The 21,433-nt window shown below is 33.3% G+C and overlaps 2 protein-coding genes and 1 long non-coding RNA gene across 4 annotated transcripts; 1 reads left to right on the forward strand and 2 right to left on the reverse strand.

Annotated features, from left to right (window-relative positions):
* Positions 757-6,642, reverse strand: LOC109343013 (probable lipase C1672.09). The gene is made up of 9 exons (XM_019581118.1): positions 6,339-6,642; positions 5,316-5,489; positions 4,083-4,467; positions 3,684-3,964; positions 3,528-3,596; positions 3,098-3,154; positions 2,534-2,586; positions 2,375-2,450; positions 757-1,993 (listed from the first exon to the last, which is right to left on the reverse strand). The coding sequence occupies exons 1-9, from the start codon at positions 6,380-6,382 to the stop codon at positions 1,057-1,059; spliced, it is 2,076 nt and encodes a 691-aa protein (XP_019436663.1). The 5' UTR covers positions 6,383-6,642; the 3' UTR covers positions 757-1,056.
* On the reverse strand, positions 10,736-21,236 carry LOC109343014 (protein CASP-like). Of its 2 annotated transcripts, none has more exons than XM_019581120.1 (19): positions 21,013-21,236; positions 20,747-20,857; positions 20,187-20,365; positions 19,432-19,581; positions 18,870-18,958; positions 18,179-18,288; positions 17,902-17,996; positions 16,514-16,563; positions 15,554-15,719; positions 14,990-15,082; positions 14,762-14,890; positions 14,181-14,300; positions 13,944-14,030; positions 13,066-13,173; positions 12,801-12,944; positions 12,584-12,685; positions 11,801-11,880; positions 11,087-11,192; positions 10,736-11,003 (listed from the first exon to the last, which is right to left on the reverse strand). In XM_019581120.1, exons 1-18 carry the CDS (start codon positions 21,104-21,106, stop codon positions 11,087-11,089), a joined length of 2,013 nt encoding a protein of 670 aa, XP_019436665.1. In that variant the 5' UTR covers positions 21,107-21,236; the 3' UTR covers positions 10,736-11,003. The 2 variants fall into 2 exon arrangements, with proteins under 2 accessions (XP_019436665.1, XP_019436664.1); XM_019581119.1 differs by having other exon boundaries at positions 11,087-11,179; positions 21,013-21,235.
* On the forward strand, positions 16,539-17,588 carry LOC109343015. The gene is made up of 3 exons (XR_002107148.1): positions 16,539-16,734; positions 16,811-16,816; positions 17,143-17,588. It is a non-coding gene; the product is annotated as an uncharacterized LOC109343015 (long non-coding RNA).

The following is a 21,433-nucleotide window of genomic DNA, read 5'->3' on the forward strand; positions in this document are numbered from 1 at the left end:
GGGCCTCTCGTCCACTTCTAAACATACTAGAAAGCAACAGAAGTTGATAGATTTTAATTTTATAGATAAATAAATACTATTAATTGGCATGGAAAGCGATTACTCTATTATCTGTAAAAGACATTGAAGTTGAAGTGAATGATAATGGCCATTGCGAGGACGCAATTCTCAACTTATATGGGTGGGGTCTAGGACCAATATAGGGTCGGTCGAACTCATGCATAGTAGGCTTAATTGGTATTCTTTTATCATATATATGAAAGTCCCTCTTTTATGTTTTGTATGATTGTAGTACTATTTGTGCAACTAGAATTTGTCAACATCTCTTTACAATAAATTAAACTATTTAATTTAAATCCTTTATCTTTGTATACATCTCATAGACTATATTCAAAAAATGAAATGACAATTTATAGTTGTCTTACTATTTTAGTTATCAAAATAATATTATTAAGATATATATTCATGTAACCTTTTCTCATAAAAAAACATAAAACTAGTCAAACTTGATTTATTGGTATGTGAAAAGTTTATGGTATGAGAAATTAATTATGATTGTATAAATGTAGATGTTAGTATCCACGTATGTGTAACATTATTTAATTATTCAATCATCACTTCCACTGTCCATGGTTGCATTTAGGGCAAGTCATTGTTCATTATCCTTAGATGAGAACGTAGGGTACTAAATACCTTCATTCACACTCTGCTAATTGACTCATTCTCAGATATTGTATCCAACAAGAGACCAAGAAATTGGCAAAGACAAACACAGATGACAAACATACAACATTTAACACCTACATTGTCTAATGCAATTGTTGAGTTCTGATAATAAACACTTATTTACAATGTAAATATCCAACATACCTCAAATGTCTAATTTTCCTCCAAATAGTAAAGGATTTGCAGGAAAAGATGACCCCTTTGTATAGTGCACAGCTCTATATTCAAAACATATAAATAGCAGCTTCATCCACAACTAAGTAGAAGAAGAGCAACTCTTGCATGAAAATGGCAAAAGCACTTTTCAGTAATTAGTTTTTTTTGTATATTCTACATGCTGCTAGCTGCAACTTGTCCTTTCTTTCTAGACCTTGATGCCCTTTGATTCATTTGATGCTTTGGATCCACAAGCAACAAGCGTGACATAACATATGACAAAAGTTCTTCACGATGGGAAAATGTGAAGTCCAAATGTGCATATTCAAACTCATTGAATGAAACATTTACACCAGCACCCTTCATCACCTTATAGTGTCTCTTCACCATTGAAGGTCTTATCACTTTGTCTTTTTGTCCAGCAACAAGATCGACAGGAATGTTAATGAGTTCATAGTGTTCACCTAAGTCCAAAGGCTCCGGTGAACCGTACACTCTCATATTCGCCGATGGACTTCCATAATCGAACATTCTAAACCTTTTGGCGCGCTTCATCTGCGAGAGATGGACCGCAACACGGAAAGACACTCCCGGCATGTCATTCGTGTTGTAGTGTGGTATTCCTAAAACTCCAACCCAATTTGAACTGTCTCCACCAACAACGTAACTCATCAAAGTTTGAACCAGACCTCCTACTGCAGGTAGGTTGTGCAGATCCCGAGCTAACTTGAAGACAAGCATACGAAAAAACCTTGTTGGTATATAGAAAGCGGGAACAAGAGGAGATAAAACAGGAGCCATCAAAGTTAATATTAGCTCAATCGCGGAAAACACTATGTTAGAGTCCTGATGAAAACCAGCTGGTGATAATAAAACCAATCTTGAAAGTCTATGGGGCTTGTCTTGAAGCCTGTGCGTAATAACATACATCAGCATAGCAGCTCCTCCTAAACTATGGCAAATTGCACAAAGCTTATAAAGTTGATCATCGTTAGTTTCCTCGATATCGGGTTTGCTAAGCCTCAATTCAGCAGTTTTTACTTCGTGGATTTTATCTATCATTGCAGGAATATCCTCAGTCCCATGCTCATTAATGGAGTACCGCCAGTATCTGCATTACATCAATTCCATCACATGAATAAAATAGTATTGACACAAAGCCAGATAACATCAATACATCAATGTCATGGTTTTAGTATTTATTAAGCTGAAGATGAAACGATTATAACAAGAATGCCCTATAAAGAATATAGTACTCATACATATAGAGTAACACCTACATGTCTAACAAATATTATACCCCATTAAATTAGTTACTTACTAAGGGACTTTACCTTAGAACCTTTTACCTTCCCCCTTTCCCTCATTGGTCATTAAAACATGGGAAGACTTATTTTGTTTTCAATCTATCCCCTTTCCATTTCTTTCATTTATATTTCATCTCACTAAGAGGTTTCCAAACAAAGTCTTAAGATGTGCTTTGTGGACTTACTCACGTAACGGGATGTTCTTGTTGACATGCTCCCTGGAAACCAAACCACGAAAATTCCCTAGAAATACATCATACCCTGCAAATTAAAAAAATCTAAATGATAAGTCTCGGAATGATGTTCACTGAAGCACATACATTAGCTTGACAAATATAACAAACCTCGATCATAGGCTGCAAAAGCTGGAGAGCCAACAACACCATTAGATACCCAACTGAACCAACAAAAAAAGTTATTACAACACCGGTATTAACATATCATGGAAATTCTGATGATAAACGTATAACAACCTGCTTTATTCCTATTCCTAGTACGAAAGAGATATATCTTTATCCCAAACAAACACTGGAATGCTAATCTTAAAAATAAGCAGGTAAGCAAACACCTCTCAACAAGTTGCGAAGTTCGTGAGTTCAGCACTTAGTATTCTTATGTTCTGATCTTTGGTAAACAAAGCCAACCCATTTACCAAATTGTTTTCATCCCTACTAATAGCAAAATCAATCAGCTATTGACTTGCATAAATCTCATAATGCAACAAAAAAAAGTAGCCCAGCCTATTGCACACAACTTGTTCACTTCGATGTAATAAGAATATGCAAGCAACCAAACCGTTCTTCAAAAAACGACCTTTTCAATATAGCTATTTCAACTCACATAAGTACATTGCACCAATCAACTCACAACTAAGCATTAAACTATATAAAGATTATAACATAACTCACCCCATTGATGAATCAAAAACCCCATGCTGAAGGTAAACAGCTTTTCGTGCATCTCGCCTGTGAAGTCAGATTACAGACATTAGGAACTGCACACTTCAAATAGATCACATTTTCCAGAAATTGTAATTAAAATGATGCCCTTAATCATCTCCCGTCATTGATATATTTGTTCCAAGAACAAGCTACAACTTTAGTTTGAAAAGAAATATGATCATCACAATTTTATTCCAATTATCAGATGCAATTCTCTCTTGGCAATGATAAAAACAGTTGAGATATCAAAATATGCCAATTAGTTTCATGCATGATGTATCCATATATCTGTAATTGTTCATCATAAATAACCATATGTAATGGTTCATCATACAAATGGATATCTTATTAATTACAAAAATCAAAGGCTAACATTAAATTTACGAAATAGCATTACCTAGGTATTCTTTCCAAAACAAGGACATATCCATCATCAGTGATCACATGAATAGCTTCATATGGATACCTGTCACACGTAGAGAAGGAGAAATCCTGAAGCAAATAAGACAGATTTCAAAACCAAAAAAGAAGAAATGTTAAGGCAGTTATGTACCCAAGCTCTGTTATGACATCCTGACAAGTGCGTGCATCTGTGCTAAGAGACTGAAAGTTGGTATTCCTTTCCATAGATGTCTGGCCATTCTCCCCTGTTGTAGCCGTAGAAATGAAGGCATCGTCAACAACACCATGGTCTTCCATATTTCCACTTCCATGAAATGAAAACAACCTCATCAATGTCCCAAAAGCTTTTGATGGGGAAAGGAGAAAATGTGCTGCCTTACGAACAACATCAAAGACAGCTTCTATACATATCTCTATGCCTAGATGAAGATCCTGATAGATCATAATAACTTACTTAGCAAATCAAAAGATACATTCATACTATCATTTTCGACTAAAAAATATAAATAAGCAAAACAAATGTTAACATATAAGGAAATTGTTGCACAACCTCTACAACTCCACTCCTCCTATCAGTAACTCGGTGGATAATGTGGTCCTTGATGCTTTGCATCCTCTTATCTAAACGTGGAGGGCGCTGATTTCCAGAGATAGACAAGGATCTTGAGACAGTACAATAAACTAACTTGAATAGACGAAGTGGAATCCCCAGCAAGAAATTTATAGGAAACAAAATCCAAAGTAAGATATACTGGATCCAATCCATCTGATGCCTGTTGTACTTGGTAGTTCCCGAGGCTCTTGAAGTGTGAGATGCGGGAGATGGAGGGCACTCATATCTATCACTATCTTCTTCTTCAGATGAGTATCCAAGGCTTGAATCATCCGAATCCACAGAAAGTTCATGAATGAACTGGTTGAAAGATGACACGCCACTAGAAAAAAGAATACAAAAATCAAATCAAGGACAATAATGTTATTGAGCTGTAAAGATAGGCATCCATTCAGAAAATGTGATAGAATCATGCATAGTGTAAACTCTGATTTTCAAAGAAATGTAAGAATAACCAAATATAGTTTATAGAATATTTACAACTCTTTTCACATTTATAAAATAAGAATACGAATAACTTTGAGGGACTCGAATATCTATCCTAATTTTTTTTCTTGTAATATACGGAGCCCTTTGCATTACGTTTTTCTAGATTACTTTGACTTCATTCTCAACTAATCCTCTGGCTGCATTTCCTGTCCTAATTTATTCTTTATTTGATCCTCATTTCTTTCTTCTCATTGTCTGAGTTTAAACCATAGAATCCTTAATCCGAAAATAAAAAACCTAAGTCATTCCTTTCCAAATTTGACTTACTCAGTTCTTTAGTTCCTCGCATATTTCGCTCATAGTTTTTTAGTAACCACAACAGGCAGATGAAGGATATGCATCTAAAGGCACCACGCTGAAATCATGGGAAGGTGCACAGGGAAAGCTAAGTGCACACAAGGTCAACCTTTAATAAGTTACTACCAGTGCATGGAACTTTGTGGTAAATAACACAGAAAAAACAACCTATAATAGAAAATATTACGTTAGAAAGAACATAAAGAAAAGGCTTCTCGTAATTGAAACAGTGACTCCAAGTAAATAAAACAATAATACCTCCTACTCTCCAACTTTGGCATATCAGTGACATGATGTTACTGATATAACAAAGGGAAACAGAAACACTGGGAGAATAGCAGAAAACTTCAAGAAGAAACTATAAATTTCATAATGAGAACTTACTTTTCCATCCAGCGTGGAAATCGCGGTCCACGTAAAGTTGGCCTGAGTTCCCAACCATGAATACCTTCAAGAATAGTAGCTTTCCCAGGTAGTAATGCCAACAAAAGGGCTGATACTCCATTAATTAACCTCACAATATTGTTCAAGGACTCGTACGTAATTGTCTTCACTGACCTGCAGCAAAAACCGAATGCAAAGACTCATCCTCTGTCATATAGGAAACTCATGAAGACATTGAAATAGGATACCCCATGACTCTAAAACAAAAACGCATAAATACATGGTACCAATTTCAGCAAACTGAAAAGTATTAAGATTCCAAAATTCTGTGACTAAAACGTCTTTAACACTGATCAGCAACTAAAGGCTTAAAAAACAACTCTTTCCAACAAGGGTAACAAAATCAAATAAAAATTGTTTTAGCTCAGTCTTTTAGATTAGCAACGAAGTAACAACCCAGAAAAATAAAGTATGACTAATTACTAAACATTGCTCTGATAGCATTGAATCATGTCAAAAGAAGACAAGGGCTTTTTAGGAGAGCTAATTTGTGCTTATAAGGATAAATTAAATTATTTATTTTGTTATCATGAGGAGAAGTTAATGAAAATAGCTTATGATATTCCTATGACTTCGTTTCAATAACTTGTCACACAAATGAAAATAAGTGTTTTTAGCTTATTAAAAAAAACTAATTCAATAACCGCTTAAATGACCAAAAATCCATAAAATTGGTAAAAAAAAGAACACGAAATCCATTCTCCAGACTCAGCAGAATAAAAGGGACTAAACATCCCCAAACCATGACCAGACAAAGGCTTAAGCTAATTCAAATTCAACACAACAAAGATATAAAATAACACGTTCATATCATTGAATAATTACCTCAAATCTTCAACGACCCTCTTAACTTTAGTTTAACAACAAACAAAACAAATCATTTCATTTAAGCCATATAGAAGATATTGAACTACAATGAAAAATCATTCACCTCCCACACAGAAAAAAAAAACAAGGCCTTACTCTTTAGTAACAGCGAGAACGTTATCAACCAATCGTTGCATCATGGGTTACTCTTTTCTTCCCAAAGTTTTGTTCTTTTTCCTCAAACTTCTCCAAATCAAGAAAATTGAAGATACCCAGAATCGAATCAGAACTAAACAGAACCAAATAGACAGAATCAGAAAATGGGTATCGATTACCGATTCCGAGGAAATGAAGAACCTTTGTTGCCTTCAAAGGAGGGTAAGTCGGTGGTTAGTGTCGGGAATCCACGTGGCACGACATTATTGGTTGCGAATGAAATGTGTCACTTTCTCGCTTCGCGTAATGTAGTGTTGTTTTGGATCAAATTTTACACGTTAGGTGTGGGACCCGAAGATTTATGTGCCCTGAATTTGAGGGTGAATGTGAACCGTTGATGAAGGATAATTTTCTGTAAGATGTATGGTTGAGATTGAAGAATGCATTTAAGAGATATTTCACGTGGCTTATTCAATAACCTCTCTTGCTTTTTAAGGAAGTGGTGGCATAGACACGCATTGCACCCTGAAATCTATATAAATTCGAAAGTCATTTAATTTTAGTGAAAAGAGTAAATGCTTTTTCCACGTTTCCTTTATTTATTTATGGAAAAAAGTATCCTAACCTCACATCCAAAGAAAATAACAACAAATTATATACAGAAGATTCTTTTTTAAAGTTACTTTAGCTTTTCCAAAAGCATAAAATTTATCAAATTACATACTACACTAAAATATCAACTTAAAAATTAAATAAGAGAACAAAATATCTCCTCATATTAGGAGATAAATTATTTTATTAAGTCATTAAAATAATATCATGTGTTCTGTTTAATCATTTTTAATAGAAATTCTAAAAATAAAACATATGTTATAATTTTAGTGAGTGAATGACATAATATATCTTATATATAAGGAAATACTTATTTGCTTTAAATAAATGCAAATATATAATTATTGAAATAAATATTAATAATTTTATCAAATTAGGTAGATGATTAAATAAAAAAATAATTATAAAATTGTTAATAATTTTATCAAATTCTAGTATTTAGTTAATTATAAAATCAATAATAATTTTACCAAATTCCTACTATTTATTTATTGAAACAATACATAAAATACAAGTTTTGATGTATCCAACCGTAGTACCACTTGCTCTTTCATTTTTTTGTTCTTAAATATATATTTTTCATTTCATTTTATGCACTATTATTGTCGCGTAAAAGGGTTTTATATTTTAGTTGAAATTAACTTTGTGATTGCAGGAGATACAAAATTCCTTTCAAACATAGCAAATATAAGAATATTGTAACGACAGTGACAACCTCTCTATTAGGGAAAGGTGAAGGGTTATTGGAGAGGGACAGGGATCACATTCTCCCTTCATGTCCCACTTGGTATACCAAGCAAATGAGAAAAAACTTTATTCATTTAAAAAGAAAAATTATAAAAAAAGAAATTAATATTTTAATATTATTTCATAAACTTTGATTAATCTAGAATATATGGACAAGAAAATTATGAGACGGTTAATCTTTGTCATATTGGAGAGGCCAATTTTAGAGAGAATATCACCTGGTAGAGAATGTGAATCTGATATGAGATAATAAATAGTATTTGAATTCCTCTGCAATAAGGACTCACAAATGTAAAACCATTGTCATGATAAAACTTAAGTTGGGAAAGAAGTCTCATAAATTCGTTTTGATATGCATAGCTTAAATATCAATTAGATTTGAGATGAAATTTTAATATGATTTTAAAATCAAAGCTAAATTTATTTTCGGTTGACATATGTCAAAAGTAATCTTTCGCCTGGTTCGATAGGCTTATGAGGAGGGCATATTAGCAATTCCAAAGTGTCTTTTGTCTTGTTCTCTTATGCATGTAACCTTAACACGTTTGAACTATAGATTTTAGAGTAAATTACACTGACACCCCATGAATTTTAGTGAAATTACACAAACCACCCCTCACTTTTCTACGCCTACACAAACCTCCCATATTTTTTAACTTTCGTTACATTGATCACCTCTGCATAAGAAATAAGTGTAATCTTCTAAACAAAAAATGTGATAAATGCAATTAAGTTAAACAAAACATGATATTATTGTGGAGACACGTCCAAATAATATATGAGTCAATATTTCTTTATTATTTTTGGTTCGTTACACTATATTATAAGAGCGATTTAAACAATATTTCTTTAGAATTGTTGATGCATTTTGTAACTAAAAATAATAAAGATACATTGATTTGTATATTATTTAAACTTGTCTACACAATATATTATGTTTTGTTTAACTTAATTGCATTTATCACATTTTTTGTTTAAAATATTACACATATTTCTTATGCAGGGGTGTCAATGTAATGAAAGTTTAAGAATAGGGGAGGTTTGTGTAGGTGTAGAAAAGTGAGGGGTGGTTTGTGTAATTTCACTAAAACTCATGGAATGTCAGTGTAATTTCCTCTAGATTTTCTAACTGTGTTTGTTGACTATGCAACAGTGGATACTAAGTTATATCATACGTGGAAGTGAGCTGAGTGAAAGTAATGAATTAGAGGTGGCAAAATTATTCACAATCCACACTCCATCCAATATAAATTCATCTAAATCTTAGAGCTAATAAATTTAATGGATACAATCAAATAGATAGTAGTCATAATGGATGATTTCAAATCTATTCATTATATCCAGAAGATATCCATGGATATATCTATTTGGATGGATATCCAATCCATCCAAAAATAAAAAAATGATTTTCTTTCCATTTTCACTTTCATTTAATATTTAAGAAAGTTAAATTCAAGCAATTCATCCAAGATTCTCACTTTCACTTTTAATATTTTATTAAATTGATATCAATCATAGGAAATGTGTATGTAGTTAATATTAAAATTTTATTCTTAAGCACATAACATATATAGATGCATAATAAAAATGTATGCACTGACCCATGTATGAATTTTATATACTGTCACTGCATTATCCACCGTTTATATTTAACTATTATTGACAATTAAAAAAAAATCCAAACAAATGGTGAATGATATAGTAATTATGTATAAATCTTTATACTAACAATGCGTAGGTATTACACTCTAAAAATATTTGTTAAACAATTTACACGTAGAACCTTAAACGACACATGTTCATAAAATGTTGGAAAAAAAAATTTCTATAAAATTTAAAAAAATCACTTTTAAAAAAATTGATTTCTAAATGATTTTAGAAGTGTTTTTTAAAAGGTGATTTTAAAAAATGTTTAGGTGAAATAATAGTCTTTAAAATAATGATTTTCTTCAATAGACTTTTTTAGTTCCAATAAAAAATCAAATGGATTGGATATCCATCCAAATCCATGAAAAGGGAGTCCTAGATAAATCGAATGGATTAAATAACTTAAAATGGATTTATATGGATGAATGAATGAGTTTTTATCCATTTATTAACATCCAAATCCAAAATCATCCAAACTCATCCATTTGTCATACCTACATGTGACTAACAATGTGACAAATTGACAATGGTATGAGATTAATTGCACGTATCTCGTGGGTGATAGAGAAAGTGGACACTTTTATTCTGGATAAACAAAGAGAATTATAGATGTTTGTATGTTTATCCTTTTTATGAACAAATTATAGTTTCTACAGAATAATCAATATCTTTAAATTCATACAAAAATATAAAGTCACACCCATTAGTTGGAATATTCAATAGTAGCCCAAAAAGCAAATTAGCAAAAACTTTTTATTACCTCGGAAATGTAACATGGGATAAGATGTTGTGACAAGTTGTGGCTTCTTAAATTCATCGAAAAAAAAGTTGTGGCTTCTTAGGCAAATTAGCAACTCAGAATTATCCACCTCTACTGTGGTATGTACCATTAATTTGTGATTAATTGAAAAAATATATTTAAATTTAAAAATTAATAATTAACTATTTTTTTAATCAATCATAGTTGGTAGTACATATAATAATACAACTTATAAGACAACAAATATATACTCATTCAAGACATTGAATTGTGGGGTCTACATCCATGACTCAGAAAAATTATGCATGGATAGAGGAGTTATGTTATGATAACGATTTAAAGTGTTAAAAATCTTGTTGGCTTAAACTTTGAATTCAAAAATCAAGCATTTTTTTTAAAATAATATTAAAATTAATAAACTGACTAATTCTGCCCAATAAATTTTCCTTTTGAAAGGTAGTTGTTCTATTCTATTCATTTCTTAATGCATTTTTGCATTTTTTTTAATTCATAAGAACCCTGAAGAACTCCACATGAGACACCTTCCAAAAAAATAATAGATGAATGATAGAGGCCAGAGGAGTTTGTCCTTCATTTTATAAGCATGTTGCTATAACAAATTAAGACTTGGAATATTGATGCCACTATATTTCATTGCAACAGTGTGTAGAGTAAAACAGCTATGTATATGTACAACAATTTTGTTAATTTGAACATGGACAATGTGTTCTCATACCATTTGTAAACAAAAAATGATCACTGAAAAGAGGTTTACATACCCCACCACATGCTCTGTTCAATTAGAGAAAATGGCCATGGAAATTGAGTTGCATATTCACTAAGGTGCCCGTGGTAGATCAACAGTTTTCTCTCCAATGAGGAACTCCTCTGGGCCATTGCTGCAGGAAAAGAAAAGGGCAAGAGTCAGTGAAATCCAACTATAGGAGTCGTCGGTGAAATTCGACATTAGATGGATGTTTACCTAAGATAACTCAGAGCAGACATTCGATAGAGGCAGGTGAAAACCAAGATATGCAATCCAATGGTATAAAAGAATGCAAATGTTCGTGCATACCTGCAAAAACACTCTTTATCAAATATGCACATATCCACATATCAAGAATGAACGGATAATACAACAGAAGAGAAAGATAAAACTTAAAATAACATCAATAACTAAAGTCTTTTCCCATTAGGTGAAATCAGTGCATGGATCAAAGTTACTGTAATCATTCTATCAGAAACAAACTCTTCTAATAAGTCATTCAGCTCTAAATCTTTCCTCATATAGTTTCATCTAGAGTTTTTCTTGGGCATAATCTAATTATGAGGGTATTGTTTCATTTAGGTTTAAACAAAATGCCTATGAAGTTTGGCTCAGTTCCTGTTGCTAGTCCCTCATTAGTAAGTTATCTGCGAAGTTAAAACTTAGCAGACTTGTGCCATATCCTAGACTTGGCTATTATACATTGCCCTAATTCTATTTTTGATTCTGGTACTGTAAACGCAAATGTTTTCATAAATCATGGTTGGTGAAACAACTAAATGGTGATTTGTGAGCTAACAAGTCAATGTATTAGAAAACTTTAGAAAGTTTTTTGCCTCCATTAATTACAATATCAAACAGATTAATGAATCACTAAAGCAGGGGGAAATAGGAACATCGGAAAATATATGAAATAAGGCAGAAGCATACTTGTTACCAAGAAGAAAACGTCCACTGCTGAGTGTAATTCTGTCCCTGAATCCCAGCTCCTTGTATCTTTGATCCCTTTCCTAATTACATGGAAATAGATAGATCAGTTTATCAAACAACAACATTCAAGTCATTTCCATTATTGACTTATTATAATCATGTGAACAGATTAACCATTTACATCTAAATCCTTCTGAATACTAATATTTGATTAGGAACAATAGAACACAGTTATAGATAAAAAATTTAATGTTTCCAACCAATCACCCATTATCATTACTTCTCCTGCCCCCAACCACCCGCCTCCCTTTTCTTGGTAAGGTGGAGGATGAGAGAGATATCTAAACATCATGAGTCCCTAATACCAGTGTTCAATAGCTATCACTATGTTTAACAGTAAGTAAAATGCATATTTAACAAATGGATGTTTAAACTTTCAATCAAGGATATGCCAGGAAGTGTTCCCTTTATCTGATGATTAGACATACACCATTTTCTAATACAAAAGGACAGTCCAGTACACGACCCAAAGCCTCATTTTCAATAGAAGCTATTTCACAAAAATGTCTGACGAAAAGTTGTGGTTGATCAATCTTAAGAAAGACATAAATTTCATTTAAAAATCTTATATAGTATTAGTTATCTTGGATAGATAGACGTTTCTGTTTGAAAATACAAATACTCATATTATAGTAGTCAAGCCAGGCCACTAAATACGAACATAAAATGTGCATTCCAATGAAAAATATGGTGTGCTTCATTAGAGGAAACTAGCTGAGCCACCTTTTTGGAGAATGCAGCAAAAGGATTTATATCATCCTCATATATCTTCTTGTATTTAGATTCAACATCTGATGTGAAACCACTTTCAAGATCTTCTGCATACTGAGCATCAAATCACAAATAAATATGAGTAAAAGAAAACAGTGAAAGAAATTAAAAATTATGAACTTGAAAAAGGTAAGAGCATGATGACAAAACAGTGAACAATTTTGAAAACCTTTTTAGAACCCCGAGAAACAACTTTCTCGTTATTATAATCTTGGACATAACGAATCTTCCCATATAATTTAACATTATCAGCTTTGGTCTTCTCCAGTTCTGTTGTTAGCACCCCAATCTTCTCTTTCAGCATCCTTATTTCCTATAAAATGAAGAATTCACTCAAGTCAACACTGTCACATGCACAATCTAAAATTTGACTTAAATAATGTTTAGACAGAAAGGAATAAAAAAGAATTAGTAGATATTGAATATAAATATACCTCTTCTGTCTCTCGCAAGCGTGTCCTAAATCGATCTCTCTGATTACAGATAACTTTAAGCATTGAGCTTTGATCTTGGTCTAAGGATGCTTGCCTTTGGTCTGTATTCTGATGCAAACAAAACAATTTACAAATTATTTAAATCCAAATGAAAAAATGCAACATAATGAAGAAGAAAACATTGATGTGTGATTAAATTTTCACTACAAAATTGTCTGGCAAAAGAAAATTTTCAATGTTTCCTAAAATCACAACCTTCTAATGCATGGATTAAAATTTCAAGGAAATCAACATTCCTACCCAGAGGTATTATAAAGTGTCAAAGTAAATGATTGCATCACAAAACCATTTGTCTCAAATATTTTTTTTATTCAAGAAAAACCATCATGTGTTTCAAAAGCTTAAGCCATCAGGAAAAGGCTGAATAATGGTACACAGCCCTTCGCACAAAAGCCTGTTGGGCTTGAAGCTTGGACAACATTAAATTTAAATATGAGAATTGCAGTGGTAAGGTACGGAACTAGTAACTATTGAGTATTTAGTCAAATAAAGCCTTCCACACCATGCCTGGCATGCCATGAGCTAACTATTCCAAAAGCGGTCCTTAGAAGACAACCTAGGATGGTTTTTGTTTATGATCAACATATTGTCTTAAATTGAAATTATACTTTTCCAATGATTAGCAGGACTCAACTAAACAACACGTTAATGAGAACTAAAAAAAGATTGCTATTTTCCTAAAAGAAAAAAGTAATAAACAACAATTGAGATAGCAGATTTTTCAATTATTGAATGCCAGACATTTGGTTTGTATTGAGGATTATTCTTAGACATTAGTAACATGCAGTAAGAATAGCAGCATGGAAATAGGAATTTACCTCAGATGTCTCCCCACCAGCAGCTTCTGAAAGATCCCAGTCATCAATGAAAGTCCCTTTACGATCTTTTGGATTGGAACTATAACCCTGTATCAAAGGGGTAACTAGGTGCATTAAATAAGCATAAAGCAAAAAATTTCACATACTTTATAAATGCATAAAAAAGAACCGAGCAAATGAGAAGGATCATATTCTACTTGTGGGCGATATAAGGTTTTAGTGGCAATTGCTCCAAACCTTTGATATATCATCTTCCAACTTCTGTATCAACTTTTGTTGTTCGTTAACCTTCGTTGTAAATTCTATAATCTTCTGTTCAGCTGTTTCCAATAAGGATGTTTTCTCTGAAAGTGTGACCTAAAAATGACAGAACTACATATGAATGACAGATACTTAAAAAATAAAAGGTCATAAGAAAAAAAATGAAACTGGTATTGATTCGACAATGAGAATAATATATCTCCTCATACCAGGAGATAACTTATCTCCTCCAGCCAATAAAAGTATGACATGTGTACTATTTTATTTAGTTTTAGAAATATTTTTATAGAAAATGATGAAATAGGACACATGTTATGATTTCACTGGTAGGAGGAGATAACTTATCTCCTTGTACCAGGAGATACTTTATTCTCTTCACAATATTTAAAGGTAGGAAATATGTAAAATCCATTCCTAACAGGTCTTGCCTTCCTGAAAAGCTACGGTACATAAATGGATGTGAGTCAGTTATTTCTTTTATTATTACTATTATTTTACAGATTTTCTCGTGGGGGTGGGGATCGCATGTCCTATTGCTAAGCAAACCACGTTTGTACCTTCAACTGTGTTAATTCATGTTCAACTTTGCGGTTCTTATCAAGAAGAAGAGACTCCATCTTGCTCATCTCCTCCCCACTTGTAGCCACTTCCCAGTCTTCAGCCTCAATCGAATTATAACCCACTGCCTGCATTCATAGCTCACAAGGAATTATATAAACAGTGATACCCGAAAAGAGAGGTAATAAAAAATGGTCATTAGATATGACAGAGTACAATAAAGCCACCTGCAAAATCTTCACTTTCTTACGCAGATCATCAACCATTTTTTCTGTTGGCCTTGCTTGAAGCTCTTTCTTCATCACCTCAAGAGCAGCCTCCTATATTGAGAGAAAGATGACATAAAAGAAAGTTAGGCCAAAAGTCGGGTAAAACACAGAGCATGACACATAATATAGTTCAACGCAGTACATTGAGAATAATTTTACAGGACCCGGTTTTTAGCAGACATGCATTGAAAATAATCAGGATCATGCAGCAAAAAACTACTAAGGAATAGCGTTATCATGCACTTTTATAGCTGAAGCAAAGGAAAAGAATTTCACATCATCCTAAAAGCAAAATTTCATGAAGATCCTCCATGTCAAAACCAAAATAGGAATTCAGATATTTGCGAATGGGACAATAAAAATATAGTTCCATAATTTCATGAAGAAAGCAACTAATATGATTCTGGTCAATTCAAAACCCCAAATATATGGGACCAAAGTCTTACGACATTTACAATCACTTATAAAATATTGAAATATCACAGGAAGTCCTTAAAATACTTCTGCCTACAGAAATATCACCTTTTCATTGAGCATTGAATTGAGTTTCTTGACTTCATTAATGTGTTGTTCTCTTTCATTTGATAAGGTTGTCTCAATATTGTGTAGCTCCATGTTCAATTCAGATATTAGCTTCTCTTTGGCATTTAAAAAATTCTCAAGCACAGTATTTGAGTCTAAAGTATCACTGCAAAATAAAAATCAACAGAAATCTAAAAACCTGGGTCCAATTTAATAGAAATAAAGAACACAAGAAAAATAGGATTTGACCAATATTGACGAGTGAGTGTCCGTATACAGATAAAAAGATAGATAAATAGAAGGAAAAAAACAAGTAGCTCTGCACCATTGAAAACTCTCTGTATGATGAGTTCAGCACTAAAGATATGTTATGGTTTCTTTTGGAGATTACTTATCCATTCCTTAGCTGACTATACTTTATCCAAGGAAAGATTAAGAAGTTGGGGGATCCATATGATCACTTCAAACGTGTTTCTCAGAGCATATGGAGACTTGCAATAATCTGCTCGGGTAACATGCATCTTCACTCCGGCATTTTGGAACAAGAAATTGCCACTTCACTTGATTCCAAGTAAACACGGAAGTGATGGGACAAATTAAATTGATTTGCTTGGTGAAAAGGGAAAATGTTTCAGCCATCAAATCTTTAATAAATTGAACATGGATGCTTTTCACTATCATGTTTGGAACAAAAGAAAGGCCAAAGGATATTTGAAAGAAATGCAAAACATAAATGTAATTCAAATAAAAGGGGATGCTAGAATGAGCTATTGTCATACTATGGTTAAAATAAAAAATTCTTTTAATTCACAACAAAAATATTTCAATAGGTAGAATTTGGAAGTTAGAACATATTTAGAAATGGGAATATGTTTAAATGTGTTCAACTATTACTGCTTTGTTTGCTTGGGTAACAGAAAATTATATATCCAAAAAATCGAAAGATGAGTACCAGCATACCTTTTCTTAGTTTCAGTCTCTTCATTTTGTAACTGAGATCGGAGAGACCCCTGCATAGAAAGAAGGGTCACTAGAACAAATATTAAATATGTCTGAATATATTGTAAGCATTGATTTTATGAACTAAAAACTGTATCCATATATCATGAAGACCCAAGAAACACCAACACAGATGCATAATTCAATCAAACAGTGGAACAAATACACCGCTCAACTTATAGGTATTGATAAGATCATAAGAACCTTTCTGGATAATAAAATATTATAATCCTATTGTATGTACCTACAGATGGGAAGATCATTGTCACGAGACCAAAACAGTATGGATAACAGGCTGTTTCATCAATAGAAATAAAGCACATGCTTAAAACAAATTAAAGGTAATTTAACGAGAGGAAACTTATTAAGAAACTTACAACAACAACCAAGCTTTATACCAACAAGCCACGAGTAGGGTTGTTACATGGACCAATCAATCGTTGACTATGCAAACGAAAGTAATTCCACTAGGAATACATAAGAGGGAATTAGTTTAGACACCATCTTCCTGGTCACCAATACTTTGCCACTTCTATAAAAAATTCCTGCACACTTTATATATTTTATATTTTCAAAAGGACTGTGATGAGCTTCTTTTTTCTCGAGTTTGACATAGGAGGACTCCACCTACCCACCTAGTGGGATTAAGGCTTGGTTGTTGTTGTTGTTGACATAGGAGGACTACCTATTGTGTGTTTAATATGTATAGTGAATATGAATTGATTGCAACAGTAACAATCTTTTTATAGGATAGAATAGAAGCATCAAATTGGTATAACTCAACTGAGCACCTAAAATGAAGCGAAACAGTATAACAACACCACCTAAGCCTTATCCATTATTCCACTAGAAGGGATGACAACAAAGATCAATTGATGCCATTGGGCTCTATCAAAAACTAAATAAATTTTCAAAAAAAATATATGCCAAGCTAAGTTTTTCTTAAACGTTTTCTCCTAAGACTCCCTGCCCTTTTTATAAGACTATCTTCCACTTGATCCACTTTTCCCACTAGAAACTCCACTGGTCTCTTCATCACATGGAAACTCCACTGGTCTCTTCATCACATGACCAAACCACCTTAAGTCGGGTTTCTGTCATTTCCTCAATAGGTTGTACTCCAAGTTCCCCTCGAAAACATCTGTTTCTGATCTTATTTTCTCTTGTATGTCCTATCATCCGACCTCATGTCCCCACACTTCAATAGAGCAAAAGAAGACTAGAATACTTCCTAAGTTCTGAAACTAGTACAGAGGAAGCAAAAAACTTAAAGAAATTGAAAATAAAGCACCTGATACATGATTACAAAAACCATATATCAAAATCAAATAAAACTTTGTAAATCACACCTTTTCTCTTTCCAAACTAAGAAGCATTGTCTGTGCTCGTTCAACTTCATCCATCAGAAGACTCACCTCTGATTGCTTAGCTGCCCTCTCTTCGTCTGAAATTTTCAAGAATATAAGAGATCATTATTTTCTTCAATGTTGAAACATATTGGGAAAGTCATGATTTCAGTATGCGAAAAGAAAGTCATACAGGCTAGATCAGATTACAGAAATATAACAATTGAGGTCACAGATTCAAGAAGTGTGACCAAAATTGAAATGAAAACTATTTGATTACCAGATTGAGCACGGAGTTCAAACAACTGGTTTTGTGCAAGATCATGTAATTTCTGCATATTGGAAACACTATCTTTGGCATGCCGCAACTGGTCTTGCAGTGCTTGTTCCCTGCATACGATAAAGAGGTTGTAACTCATAAATCTAGGTAAGTAATGATATGGCAGATAAGATTGTTCCAATAGAATAGAAGTAGTAAGTCAATGTAAAGAGCAAGAAGGACAAATTGATAGGGACCCGAGTGCCTGATTATAAAGAATGGGAGTAATTCCAAATTCTAAGACAGATTTACAAACATATACTCTTCCTCGCCCACAGCAACCAGAGAGGTCAGGGAAATAGTAAAAAGAGAATAATATGGGTCATTCAAGAGACCTGCAACCTCCTATTCAATCCCACAGTTAATTAATCCTGGCTTTCCCTCTCCCTCTCCCCACCTTTCCTTATACTCCTTGCCCTTATGATATCATGTTTCTTTCATCCCACCACCCGACCACATGTGCAGGTAGTTGCTTGGACTCACATTGTTTCTTCTGCTCAGATGGGATGTTAATCCCGTGTTTCTCATTCCATTCTTTCTACAGTCCATGTTGGCAATAGTAGGAGTGCTAAGAAACAAGCTTGTACCTAAATGCATTGGCCTCATGTACTAAGCCGCATAAACAAATAACTTGCAGTAGACAAGAAGATACCTTTCTTTCAAAACTTCCAGTGTTTTCTGGTTCTCTTCTGCTAGACTGCGTTGCTTGATCTCCACAATTTCTTTCACTTTCTCTTCCATCTGACTCACATAACTTCAAACATCAAATTGAAACCCATGAAATACAGGTACGTCTAATTTGCAATTGAATTTTAAAGATGTATGGGGTCCATAGAGTTATAGTCACATCGCAAGTGCATCAGAGGATAACACTTGGTGTGTAATGCCAAAAATAGATATAAGAGTGGACTGAGATAGTAGATAGTATTACACAAAGCACACATGTAAAGCAACCTTTACTCGTACTTGTAACTGCCTAAGTTTGACTCATTTTTTTAAAATGTTATAAAATCAAATTGGAAGGGAAACAATGGTAAAAGATACTAGGGATGAAAAGAGATCACTATAGTACACTCCAGACAATACGGCTATGCATGCAAAACCAAAAATGAGAAGCAACATGCAAAGGCACCAGCAAGAATTTTCCTCAAAGAATTGAATGAGCGTGACATTCTGTTATACACAGTATGATAACATCATAAGCATTAAATAACCTGTTGCTCTAACTGCCGATTTCTCTCTTCAAGTCTTCGTATTGTGGCTTGCTGATTCTTCAAGTGAGTTGCCTCTGTCCTGAATTCCTCAAGTTCAACTTTCATTTTCCGGTTCTCAGATTCTAGCTCAGATAACTTGATATCTTGCTCCTGTACAAAAAATATATGAGAACATAAACAAGCACGTGCATAGCTTCCCGTACATGCAGAAATAGATATGTGTGTGTATGCGCCAATGGGAACAAGTTTCGTACAAACAACTTAGCAGGCAGGAAACATGGAAACTCTTGCAACTATTGGCAAATTAATGACAGAAGCCTAAGTTGGTGCTTATAATCATACATACTACGAATGCAGCAGGGCTGCCAATTTATCTGCAATTCAAGAGATGGAAACACCCATAAAAATATTGTGAGCAGAACACCAAATACATACTATAAATACAAACCTGTCCCCAAGTAGGTTTGATCTTTGATGGAAAGCAAAATGCCTTAAAGACAGCATAAAGTGCATACTGTCAAAGAATTCCGGACTCTTTCTTTTTACCAAAACCTTTCTAATGAACAAACAGGAACTATTGTGAAGTAGAAGGACACAGCCAGTGCTAATTGAAAGAAAGAATGATCATTACATCAATAGATTTAAATCCGAGAACCATGCATTCTTAACCATCTCATGCATTCTATTGTTTACTGTACACACAAAATTGGAAACAAAAAAGCATCGGGCATGTAAGTTAAATGATGGGAACTCACAGCAATCGATGCAAGGGCTGGATAAGGATCTGGTGCTTCGTATAGCTTTTGGTAGATGTTAAGAAAAGCATTTTCTCCGAACTTCGCTCTCTTAGTCAAATTATCAACCTCTTCCTGGTAGCCCTTAAGCAAGGAGTTAAACAAACTTAACTTATCCTCAGGCGATGCTTTCTTGAAGCCTGAAAGCAGCATAAATAGAATGGAAGTTGTTTTGGGTTTATATTATATCATTGACAAACCTAACTAAAGTAAAAAGGTTTTTAGCGGAAAAAATTTATTAAGAGAAGCTGGAAGTTTCAAGCTTATTTTAAAGAAAACTATCTGACTATTTTGGAACCATCATTTTTTTCCTATTTCACCCTAGCAGAATTACTTACCAAGCAAATATTATTAGTTTATACAAATAATGTGCTTGTAAGCTCTATAGTAGCATTTGATAGACATGTTAGAACAGAACATGCGAATTCTATTCTACGTTCGATATATTTTATAAATAGAACAGAACATACATGACATTAAAGAGTGAGTGCCAAAAGCTACCTATGAAAATGCAGACATACCTCTAGTGTTCTCTGCAAGCTTACGCCTATTTTTCTGACTGTTTTCCTGATTTTCTGCAATACGAAGCCCTTGTTCATCCAATATCGATTTCTCCTTCTCCAATTCAAAATCTGACAAGTACAAAAATCCATGTTATAAAAAAAACCATTGCACCAATAAATTTCAATAATCAACAATTCAAGCATTGTAGTAATTAATGTAGTTATATGATTAGTTAGCGATTGAGGTGAATTAAAAATGCAATGGAATGGAGAGAAAGATATACCATTCCAGAAAGCGGTTACGACGGAGATCGGAGAAGAGGAAGTGTTGGATTTGTCTCTTTCGGATCCGGATCCAAGTTGCGTAGCGTTATCCATTACTGCACTTTGGAGATGTGAGAATGTGAATTTTTGTTCTGAGAAAAATGGATCCGTAAATGGCTTATGAAGTAATTAATGTAGCTGGATTCATCATCATATCATAATCATATACATGTCATTTTTGTGTCCAACTGATTCTTATCAATGTTTGTTTAAAAACACTTTTATCAATGTTAATTGGATTAATACATAATAATTCGGATTTACTAATCATTATTATCGATTACTAACAACTTTAATTTAAAAAGTTACATTTGTATTGTGAAGTGATGATTTTTTTTAATGAAGCAAATATTTTTTTCTTTCTCTTTTTGGTTCTTGTGT

The sequence above is a fragment of the Lupinus angustifolius genome, chromosome LG03 (assembly GCF_001865875.1).
Source record: "Lupinus angustifolius cultivar Tanjil chromosome LG03, LupAngTanjil_v1.0, whole genome shotgun sequence".
Taxonomy (NCBI): domain Eukaryota; kingdom Viridiplantae; phylum Streptophyta; class Magnoliopsida; order Fabales; family Fabaceae; genus Lupinus; species Lupinus angustifolius.